At 36.2% G+C, this 12628-nt stretch overlaps 1 protein-coding gene and 1 long non-coding RNA gene across 2 annotated transcripts in view; one reads left to right on the plus strand and one right to left on the minus strand.

Annotated features, from left to right (window-relative positions):
- The window catches only part of LOC143189083 (disintegrin and metalloproteinase domain-containing protein 10), a 173091-nt gene extending 167039 nt beyond the window's left edge, over positions 1-6052 (plus strand). The window contains exons 13-16 of the mRNA XM_076393728.1: positions 1165-1292; positions 2477-2591; positions 2682-2816; positions 4543-6052. Of these exons, the coding sequence (XP_076249843.1) occupies positions 1165-1292; positions 2477-2591; positions 2682-2816; positions 4543-5250 (1086 nt within the window). The 3' untranslated portion in view covers positions 5251-6052. The remainder of the gene's footprint in view (positions 1-1164; positions 1293-2476; positions 2592-2681; positions 2817-4542) is intronic.
- Positions 1-7754, minus strand: part of LOC143189089 (uncharacterized) — a 48296-nt gene extending 40542 nt beyond the window's left edge. The window contains exons 1-2 of the long non-coding RNA XR_013003611.1: positions 7667-7754; positions 6907-7067 (exon numbers count right to left, since the gene is read on the minus strand). This is a non-coding gene — a long non-coding RNA (uncharacterized LOC143189089). The remainder of the gene's footprint in view (positions 1-6906; positions 7068-7666) is intronic.
- Positions 7755-12628: the final 4874 nt, after the last annotated feature.

The following is a 12628-nucleotide window of genomic DNA, read 5'->3' on the forward strand; positions in this document are numbered from 1 at the left end:
TACCATGACAGATGCCAGAAATTTTAGGGAGTAATTCTACATACTAAAATAAGATGAAATTGTATTTTAAGCTTCGTTCTTGAATTCTTAGTTGTTAAAAAAAACTCCCTCGAGTGAATGTGAAATTTGTCTGATTTGGGACTTATTCTACTGGCTTTGCTTTGTCTGACTTGCATAGTGCACGCCGACAGTAGAGTACATGTAAGTCCCAAGTCAGACACATTTCACGCGAATTTGAGATATTTTCGCAATAATTAATAACTCTGAAACGAAGTCCTAAACGTAATTTTATCATAATTTGACATGTAGAATCACCTCTTAAGATTTCTGATAGCTCCTATCAAACACCCTGTATCCATAAGATTACGTATTTTAACCCTTCGTCGATAACATAAATACAACAAGCATTATCGGTAGCAGGAATGACTGACCACTTCAGAAAATGCATAAGTAGAAATGTACATGAAAATTCAGCAGATATACGAAATTTTAACATGGTGAACACTTAATGAACATTTTTCAGTGATCACTGCATATTTCATAAAATTATTAGTTTCGGACTAGAGTCATGCATCACTCTTGTTACCGACGACAGGTTACTTCACTAAGCAGTGAACTCTAATGATTGAACCTTTATTGAAAACAATTCTTCTAAACACGAGGAGTTAAATCGCTTACTGTCCTTACACATTTGTAAATCATATCAAATTTGCATGGAACAACTATAAACCCCATCATGAAATACCAAATCTCTAGCCAGCTTCCCTCGCTTCTATAGAATACTTAAATTTCACTAAATTCATTGCAAAAGGTATTTTTCCATTGCCTCTATCTGCTGCAATATCCCTCCTCCCCATTCATTACCCCGAGAGAGTTCCATAAATATGCGCAAGAACACGAGCTGCATTGTTGCACCAATTGCACGCAACGCACTTCAAAACGACCAGCATAATTTCCAAAATTACTTTAGCTGTGGCAGGCCCGACTCTGACATAGAACTCCAGCCCTACCCCTCCAGGCGAACAATGGCAACGTAAACGCGATTCGTAAGAGAATAACGTTCAAGTCTTATCTATCTTCGGCGCCCCCCCACGGAAATTACCTCGTATTTAGAGGTTTATACATGTAGGCTGACACTTTATCGGGCTGTTGCATTGCTTCCAGGAATGCACCGGCAGCATTTGCCTGGCTTACGGCTTGGAATCCTGTCAGTGCATCGCCGGGCCCGAGGATCCTCCGACCAAGAGCTGCGAACTGTGCTGTAAATTGCCAGGAGAGGATCAACCCTGCCTGTGAGAGACGATCATTGTGCACGCGGTTTCACTCGCGAGTGTCTGCGTCAGTCGTTCCTTTCTGGAATAGTTTCTGCAAAGTAGTAGCTTGTCTCCGCGAAGAAATTAGACTTCTGTCCATGACTGACAACCGTTCCGGACTCTAACTTTGCCGCGAGCCAACCTATGTAATTCTTGAGCTTCTGGAAATGTCTGCACGCGGGCATTCGTGAGAATTCTGCACTTTCAGTGATTTTAGTTGCGATTGTCGAAGTTTTTGGAAGATCTTCGAAGTTATACAGATCGCTACAGTTTGTTATTACTTTAATTTTTAATACATGAAAGTAAAACACTGTTAGTCTGTCCATGTACTAGTATTCCTGTTACGTTAATGCATAAGGAGTCGGGGTTTCAAATACTTAGAGAAATTCAAGTAATCGAATTATACAATTTTAAATTCGTTCATTTGTGTGTTTGTGATAAATACATAGTGAAGATGAAACACTAAACATCTATTGAATACAACAGTTTGCAAGACAGCCAAAATTCAGTTGCTTAAAGTCAGATAAAATCTTGAATGTCTGAATTAATAAAAAGACAGATCCGCGCAATAAGTGATTGTTCGAATGAATGGTTTGAGAAGATTGCACTTTCATATATGATAGAAAACAGTATAAAATGAAATAATTTCGAAACACATACGTATGTCTAGTATTGGTAAAATATTAATTCAGGAAAATGAAATCGTGTTAAATTTTAATATGTAAACAGTGTCAGTATGAAGCTAATAATATTATACTCTGGTACATGTGATGCTGGTTCTATGTATGCGCGAGTATATTTCAATAATCAGTTGGGGTAAACACTGTTTCCAATAAGCAGTCTACAGTGCTATTTATTCATCAGGAATAAACATTTGGGGGCGAAATAGATCAATTTTCTACATTTTCACGTAACACAAAATACTAGAATTTTGTAATATATGTATCAGATATAATATACACACAGTAAATTTTGGAAACGTGCATACATGTGCTAACAGTACACAATATATTAATCTTAAATAATGACACTATTAAAAAGAGCTAAAAGCATCATTTTTTATGAAAACGAAAAATATAACATCGCTTATACCACCTATAATTAGTTTGAACTTTAAGTGAATCGAGTAGACCAGACGTCATTCAAGACTTATCTTCTTACAGATCATCGTTCGCGTGGAATTCAGCACCCTATGACATTCCTGATATGTTATCGAAGCCAGGCACCCCATGCAACGATTACAATGGCTACTGTGACGTCTTCCAGAGATGTCGAGAGGTAAAACTTCCACTAAAGTGATCGAAACTCGTCTTCGTCTCGGTAGACAGAATACAGTGCTCGGTAACTAATGAACGACAATAACTTCAGGTGGATCCCAGCGGGCCATTAGCGACTTTGAGGAGACTCCTTTGGTCGGATGCCAGTTTGGCCAGTTTTCAAAGGTGGCTAACTGATTGTTGGTACGTCGTCTCGCTGATCACCCTTGGTTTCTTACTAATTTTGGTAAGTGTACATAGAAAACCAGTCTGCTGATTCTCTTCTTCACGAAATCGACTTTGAAGACACTCATTTTAATGAGAAATTTAGGAAACAGTCTTCTCAGTCAACAATTTCCCAAACTAATCAGACGTGTGCATTTGAGAAAAAAAATAAACTGATTCTACAGTGATCCATTTTTGATAAATTAAAAGTATATATTATTCATGTCCCATGAAAAGTCCTCTGAAATGCATTGCTCTTAATGGTTTCCAAGAGACTTCCTGTGGTACTGGTATAGTACCTTGCACGAGTATAACGCACTTGGATTCTTCGCGCGAAAACAGCGCTGACGTATCGAATATCTACATGTAAATCCAATTACGTATCTTGTCAATTAAAAACTCGCACGAACGCATAAAAGGCGCGGCAGCAACAGTTATACACATTCGAGGGGGGAAAAGCGTTGCGAATATCGCACAGTGCAAACGCGATTTAATTACGTCGCGTTTTGTTTCGCTCGTAAAAAGGGCTTCGAAAACGGTTCGGGAGCACTCTAATATTTAACGCGACTGTACAATAAATAAATCAGTCGGTTCAATTTACGGACGCAATTCATTTCTGCAGTCATGACAAACGCAGATGAATGTATTCGTCATTGAAATCATCAATTTCTGCGCGATAAATATTGGAGTGCGTTTTCGTTTAGTCAAGTTGCAAAACGCACCGAATAATTATGTATTGCTGTCGCGTGCGAACGAGATGACCGAGGTGGAAAATTGCGCGAGGAGATGAGTGAAAATACGAGGGCGTAGTAATTAAACGCAGGAAGGTATCGCTCTAAATATATTGTAAATTCGATTCCTAGCGACTTGCCCAACTTCCGTTACGGCGACGTCGCCAAAGTAGGCCGGAAATTCACCCGGAGACAAGATTAAGCTGGCGACAGTAACACGACGCTGTCACGAATTATATTACAAACCATGTTGTGTGGAAGCTTACCAGGAGATAATCTTCCCATGAACGTTTTTTTAAACATAACGTTAAAATAAAATGGTTATTTTGAAACTCGATTACTAAAATACATTCAATATTAACGATACCAGTCGACAATCGATTTAAAAACCAAATCACTTAAGTACATTCGAATATAACGTAGCCTTATTAGTTTATGAATAATTCTGTTAATAAGTTACTTAAATCTATTAACTCTAAGAATATTTTTCTGTTAAGCTACTTTGACAAGGGAAAGGTCAAGAGTTACTACATCAGGTTTCAATCAAAGATGTAGTGATGAATCTTGTTGTAAGAATGCTACTAAAATAGTTAAGGTAGTAATTACTGACTGACTTTATCAAGAGATGTATAAAATAGATAGGATAATGTGGTGCCTTAGTTTATCAGTAAATAATGTTTAACACTCTTACTAAAGTGTTGTCTCATATTTCTGACTCATAACATATGTGCCACATATACAAACATGAATAATAAAGACATAAATAAATAATACAGGCAAGGTTTAAATGACATGGGTAACATAGACAAAAATTGGCTAATAGGAATGTTACATATAGAACAAATTAATATAAAATGCTAATAATTCTAAGAGTAAGCACTGGAACGAGGAAAAGCGAAAATGTCTCTGTCCCACAGCGACTCGATACTAATGGTGTCGAAGATACGAAACTGACAGAGCACAACCATGACATCAGAAGGGACATGTTACTAACGATCCAATTTCCTCTCGTTCCAGGTCTTCGCGACACGTTTCCTGAGCAAACGACGTAACAGCCGCGTCAAAATTCTGTCCACGACAGAAGATCGAGGGAAAGCAGACGCTCAACCCTCGACCACGAACGAGGAGACAGCCAGAGAGTGCTCGTCCGTGCGGAAGATACAGTCTATGGACATTTCGCGACTCAAAAGGAGAATCGTCGAGACAATGAAGAGCATCGCGTCCCCTAGGCGGAAGAAGGAAGGCATCTCAAACGGGAGCACGTTCCTCGCCAGGATTTCTCGTCTGCTGACCAGAGACTCCGCTCATCCTGGCTCTGTGGAGCGATCCTCGAACGAAGTAGAACGATTGTACCAGGGTAGCAACGATGGAACGAGAGATAGCAATGAAGAAACGGCTGAAAAGCCAGAACAGGTGGAATCGAGGAAGGGGAATGATGGTTTCAAACGAATCACCTTGCTGTTCCTCGGAAATCGTGATATAGGTTCCTCTCCGATGCAAAAGAAATTAAATAGTGTGGAAAGGACACGCGGCCAGGCCTGGAGAAAGACTGTCCAGGTTGAGAAGCTGTGCAACACTTCTAAAACAATCGTGAATCCGTGCAGAAGAGCGGACAGCTATCAAACTGAACCTTTAGTGGTGCCAGACACCCCAGAGACTCCTGGTGACATGTCAGAAACGAGGATTCAGACATCAGATTTGACTGTATTATTGGATGACAGTTAGTTCTGAAAGAGAAACGTGAACTGTGAATTATTCTGTGGAGAATTCAATGTTCGTCTATCGCGTTTTAACTTTGAACGCTGATCTGTTGGGTTGCGAGTCTTTTAATCTCCTTTGGATTGGAGGTGGATGAGAAATATTTTGTGATGTTAGTTTTATTTTTATAGTTAGAGCGAATGGAAATACTGAAACTGTAATAAAACTATTATTATACGTATGTTACATCTATTGTTTTGAAGTGAACATAATTTTATAATGATTCCTTGAAATTTAAATCTATTTTATCATCAAACAAAAAGGCTTGTGAGTTTCCTTTACTGTAATGTATGCATCTATGATTAAAAGTAACCTAACATAACTACCTAGACTTAGACAATCTCTGACAGTTGTATAAATTTTATTGTAACTTCTGTTCATAAATATTTTCACGAAATGTTTCCTGAACTTATGCCGACTTTAAGTCTAAGGAGACAACATTCTTATGTTCTTGAGATGAAACTATTTGATTCGAAGGAGAACAGCGTGATCTCGCGCCGAACTACGTGTGTAAATATTGTACAGACTCTTGTACCACTGTCGACATAGATTAAGGGTGAGGTCCTGGATAAGGGTGAGAGAAGCTCGCACAGGGACGAAAGTTTGCGCAACCGAATGTATTTCTTATAATTCGTGTAGTCGGACAGCTCTTCAACATAGAAGCGGACCAAATGTAGGAGGCGGAGGAGATCGTCCAGTGTTGAACTCTAGTAGTCGTGTGTATATAAACGGTCGATTGTTATTGTACAATAAATCATGTGTTATCATTCATTAACATTCTGCCATAAACCTATGGCATATAATTGTTCGATTAATTTTAATATTTCCAGATTTCCTAATTCCTTTCCTTAAACATAATATACTTATATATACCTAAACACCTAAACCAAAGTGTATTAAGTCACACAGAAGGCAAGTGGACTCAGTTGGGAATTACAATCAGTCAGAACTTCGAAATTAGTCGAGACTTATTTGAAACTTGAGAATTGCTTGTTTTACTGACTTTAATTATAAAGAATTGAACACCTCATAAAGAAGAAATGTTACCTCTCTGATATCAGTTTTTTGCAAATATACTTTAAATTATAGGAATGAATACGTGGGATAGTTTAGTAGAACACCTTGTATATTGGGTGGTATGGTAGGAATATTTTCTCGTTTACTGACATTACCATCACTGGTGATGAAAACACAATTGTTTCACACATCCACCGCTCAAAAATAGCAGAGGACGCTAAAAACCAATGGTTTCTAGAGAAGTAAGTATTTCAGAATGTGAGACACGAAAGTACATTAAATGTCTGCTTTGCTATTAAATGTTCAATCTATCCTGTGTACTTGTTCCTCGTCTCGTTTGTGCCTGTATAAACATCTGTGGCCTGCAGTCACTAGATAATAATAGACCTAACATCCTATGAATTTTTCTGTCCCCGATTTTTGGGGTGCTAGCACCTGATATTCCTCGGCAGACACAATTCAGATGCGGATGCGATCAGCGATCTTCAGATAAAGAGTAAAAAGAAAACCATCGAAGAATCCCAAGAGTATCACGAGAAATACACCAATAATTGCAAAATAGGGCCAACAGAAAACAAAAAATTTTTAATTTGTGCAAAAACTCACCGGTCAGTCAAGATGACCACTGGTCTTCGGCCAGCTGACCACTGGTCAGGAGTGTCCAGGGGTCCATGGTGGTCCTAGGTCTAGGGCCCAAGAGTCCCTCCAGGTCCCCAGGGAGGTCCGCACCCGCCGGAGGACCCGCGGCAAGTGAGACACTCGTGCTCCTGCAGCGGTATTTATACTGTCTCGAGGAAGGTGAGAAACCAATCAGAGAAGTTCTTCGGTTGGTTAAAATTTCGAAACTGATCTAACGAAGAAGATTTTACGAAAAATTGATATTTTCTATAAAATAACCATCCCAGCAACAATTTCTGGGACACATATTGTTAATAACAACCACACACATTGAACACTTGCTCAAATTATTAATATTTATAATTGTTTGTGAAGAAATGTGGAAATTATTAACTTTTCATACATTATTTTTCGTTCGATTAATCTCGCAACTCTTGAAAACTTCTTAATATTTCTTTAACTAACAATTATAAATGTCAATAACTTGCATCAGTCACTGTTTGCGATTGTTATTAACCCTCGGACGACAAACGCTGGGTCAAAAGTGACCCTGAGACCGCTGGCTCTGTATATGAATGTAAACCAGTCTACTGTCCGAGGGATAACAATCTTCTGGTCAGTCGCTTCGAAGTTTCCAGCGGGTGTGATCTTCTGGAAGAACTTCCTGGATTATCATGGACTACCTTGGGTTACTCTCAACCACTCTATCCACTAACAGCTTGACTGTTGATCAGATGTCTTTACTTACCAGTTTAGATTTCAGACTTCAAGATTTTTGCGAATGAAGATCGATGGGCCCTTAATTTCGTCTGTCTCCCCATGAGCCTCCGTGGTTCATGTACTATCTATCTTTAAAGTTTTCAATCATTTTTCTTTACCACTTTTACTAAGCCATTCGTATTCTTTGCTGGAATTTCGTATTTCTTGGGTATACCAAGTAATCCGAAGCATATCTTGATTAATATAACATAGATACAACTATTTCGCAATCTGTGAATGCTTCTTAGTACTTTTACATGAAATTCCTTATTCCACTGAATTTAGCCATACAAAAATAAGCATCTTATTTAGAATAAATATCATCACTCTGGTATATATTTTCTGCAACAACATATTTCTTGTAAATAGCATGTTCGCTTATTATTGAAATTATAGGGATAACTAAGCAGCATAGTTTAATGGGACACCTTATACATTAGGTGGTATGGTAGGAATATTTTCTCGTTTGCCTGCACTATCAGCGTGAAAAGAATACGTTTCCTAAATCCACCGCTCAAAATCGCAGAGGACGCTCGAAAACCAGTGGTTTCTCGAGCCGTCGGTATTTCAGAACATAAGACACGGAAGTCCATTGAATGTCCAGTCTATCCTGTATACTCGTCTATGGTTGAATTTCTACATCGATAAAGCAGGGAACGATTTTGGACACAAAAATCTATGATTTAGCTTTCAAATATTCTTACTAGATGGCTTTCATTTTCTTTGTACACAAACCCTAATACTATATACACGAAACACACTTTTGAATTGCTTAATTAACAGTGGTAATGTTAAAAAAAATGTTTTGAAATTTACGAAATGTACAAATGAACAGGTAATGTATTTTTACTATATCCTATTGCCATTTATATATAAATATAGAATCTGACTAATAATAAGTGTTAACATTGATGAAGTATTCTTGTTGCTAATATTAGAATAGACTTGTCATTTTGTGGGAATTCATATGATCGTACTATTGAACAATTCAAACCTTTAAAGTTGATAAAATCAGAACAAATTCGTATTTACACATAAATACTAGTTCTCGACAAGTACAATATACAATTTTGTATAATATAAAAGCTTAAATTTTTCTTGTGTGTGTATGAAGTTATACTTTACATGTAACATTACAACTTTATTTTAGACAGAATCGATGATATTAGATATGATATAAAACTGATAAAATGGCTTGCAACTCGAAGCATGTGAGAATAAATTACGTTGGATGGTAAATCTATTTCATACTTCGTCAATAGTAGAATTATTATAGGTAGTCATATTTATAATATGAATGCAATATCTTTAAATCCATATCAACATGTGTTTCTTGTAATTACCTGTATTATAAATACAATATTGTAATACAGGGGCGAGGAAAGAAGGTGATAAAGGATAAACAAATGATAACTGAAGAATACTTACTCGATAGACGACACAGGGTGACCAGTAATCGTTCAGAATATATTTACAAGAGCAGTACAAAGAATAACGCGATATTACACGTACATATTTGTTTACGTACACTAACAAGTAATTGGTAAGCAGGTGAACAGTTTAATTGTTAATTGAGGCACGTGACAATAAGGCATTTCTACAAAGGACAGATACGATCGTATACATGTAAGATATCGATTTTTCTCTCTCGATCCCGTTGTGCTCCTTTCCTAACTATGAAAATTCATAAAACTCGGTAAGCTCGTTACATGACTGTCGTTTGCATTCATGTGGAATTACGAAGTCTATCACATCGTACATCTGTCTGAAAACATCGATGTATGCATATACCGTGTGTCCCAATTATAACATATCATACACATTTCCATTTAAAAAAACTTTCTAAAATGTTAATACTATCGATATCTTTCTAAAAACTTAAAAGTATTACGATCTGCACTAATCTAGCCTTGAAAATAAATTCCTTCTGAAATTGATTCATCACAAATAAAATAACTTAAAATAATAAATCCTTTGAAATACTTTAATGATCACAGGTCACGAACTTTTTCTCTTAAATTTTCACTTCAAAAAGTATTTATGATCTTGAAGGAATATTTTTATAAAATTAATCCTAAAGAATATATGCTCTTTAATACTTGTCTCATTTTAAAAAAAGGTAAATACTTATAGTAATCGCAATAGAGGAGACACCCAGTATATAACACGTACGAAATCGTGAAGAATGCTATCATGTGTTCAACATTCATTCGCTAAGACACTCCCTAGCAATAAAAAAGATTTTAATGCAAACGAGCGAATCGATCCTGATGACTCCGTTGATCTTACATGTTTACAGTCGTATGAATTACATTTTAGTGGACGTCACAATGAAAGTTGTGTTAGTACTCGGTGCAAAGTGTGTGTTACCGCATTTCTGTGTGTTTCGTTACACCGATTATAGTATACAACATTGTCGTTACGTGTGCACGGATACACAGTAAAAATATCTCTACAAATCGTACAGAGCTCGAGTAGAACGTTCGAAAGTGTCGAGAGATGGATGATCGAGCATATAAATTAGAAATTACATAGTATGATATAATCGCATTGAAGCGTAGCTCAAAGTTATTCGTAAAATCTTCGGATGAGGAAAGAAAAAGTGTAATTCTTTTAATGAATTCTAATTTACTAAAAAATTTTGTATCCCGAATCTCGGTAACATAGTGGAAAAAAACTGTACACAGTGATGTGACAGAAGATTGTTCACATGTGTTCGTCTTATGGACATAAGTGGAAACATCGAACAACGAAGTTGAAATGTACATTGTAAATGGATGACAACGTTCACAGAGTGGACAACCATGAAGAATGAACGAAACACGTTCACGGGTTCAGACAGAAGAACACACAGTGTTATCTATAGTAACAGATTTCACATCTTTGAACGTGTACGAAAGCACCTCCACTACCAAAAGTAGCGATGTTTCCTTTAGACGAAGCTGTAATAAGTACTCTTAGGTTCTGAAAAATGTTCTCAAATATTTTGAACACATGTTGTTATTAGTTTGTTATTATTAAAATATGCGCACAATTTTCTTTGTTTTATAATTAAAAATTCAACCGCGAATGAATTCGTACACGTCCAATATGGCGACAAAGACACACAATTCATACAATACATACTCCTTCTACCCGTATGTATATATTAGTTTGGGTTGATACATACGAAATGTTTCCTTATTCAACTTTGTTTTTTAGAGAATTCTATAAGCTTCATCTAAATACAAGTGATTAACTTTGTACAACCAATCTTATCGCAATGATAAATTTTTGCAACATATTGCTGTTTCTATATAAAAAATGCAGTACAATTTATCTCGTATGTACTATTAATATAGAACTGTGATTGCATAAACATTTCATACGTAACAACTCAACATTTCGAAGAAGACAACAGGATAGGTAATTGCGTAGGTACATTAGTTGTGTCACAGGAAATGAATAACTTCATTTGGTCGCGCACGTACCTCTCGGATATCATATCGGGTACCGAAGATGCTCGATTTCGAGCTTGAACTTATACAGCTTCGAACAGTTCTGAAGAGACGCCGTTTCACTAACAATCAACAGTTAGAAAAATATTAAAGTTTCGTCGTCTTTATACACCAACGTTGTATGTATATTCTTCATACTTCGGAAAAAAATAATTGCGATCACTATAATGTTTAAAAAACTAATGACTTTGTAACGGCGATGTACTGATTGCATACCTCCTCATCGTGTATATTGGTTTCATGAGAATTGAAATAATTTTAACGTAAATGCAACATATTCTTCTTGATAAGAAATGTTAGACACTAAGAATACTGTTTTAACACGAAACAAAAATTTAGGGTACAAACTATACTATAAATGATGTGTATAAGAACAGTAGCAATTAATTCTTGTGACAAAAGTGGATGAAACTATAGGTGTTGGAATAACATTTTATAGGCACGTGCGAAGTCTACTCTTAAAATTGCTGGACAAACTATCAAAGACAAGAAATGACCTTAAAGTGTCCTTGACACTTCTCCCCTTGATATTTCTGTGAATAAATATCCTTTACACCTCACAATCTTCAATATTTCTCATTCAATTTTCTTTATTTTATTTAAGAAGTTTTTTAATTTTCCATTTAAAAAATTATTTTTAGTATTATTTTAGTAATTACTACAAATTCGCTAAAGGTGTTTTATTACTACTTCTTTTTAAGTTAAATAGCAATGCATCCACATTTCCTTAAATTTTACCATCAAAGTCTGAACAAACACACTAAACAACTCGCACATGCCCGAGCAACAATTTAAATAAAATACCGCCAAATATAAAAACCAAGTAAAATGTATTCTATGGGAAACATCATTATCATTATGCTTGATATACACTGAAATATAACCACAATGTATGTTTGGAGTATCCCGTGTCTCTATGTCAGTGTGTGAATGTGTATGTGTATGTGTCATGTTGTGTGATGTGCACAAATCCGTACGAAATAATTGTTGAATTACCACTAAACTCCGACACAATTATCATACTGACCGAGTAAATAGGCGCGTATGCTCGTTACGATCAGTAACAATAATAATAAAAATAATAGTAGTAATAGTAGTAGCAATAGCAATAATAGTAGGAGTAGTGGTGGTGGTGGTGGTGATGGTAGAGATAATGGTGACAATAGTAGTAAAATAGTTATGGTAATGTTCACGATGACGATGATAATGATGACGACGATGGTAATTATAGTATATTGACAATCATATAATATTCAACAATGATCAGATATGTCGAGCACCAACGAAATTACGTATGTTCGAACGAGATGCGTTCAAATCGGGCATCTGCGAGTACTTTCAAGGATAACTATTTCCTTTTATCTCATTTATTCTAAAAGCTACAAAAACAGAATGAGAGGAGCAATTCAAATTGTGAGTACGGTCCTATGGATGATCTCAATCGAATAATTCAA

Source organism: Calliopsis andreniformis, chromosome 3 (assembly GCF_051401765.1).
Source record: "Calliopsis andreniformis isolate RMS-2024a chromosome 3, iyCalAndr_principal, whole genome shotgun sequence".
NCBI lineage: Eukaryota > Metazoa > Arthropoda > Insecta > Hymenoptera > Andrenidae > Calliopsis > Calliopsis andreniformis.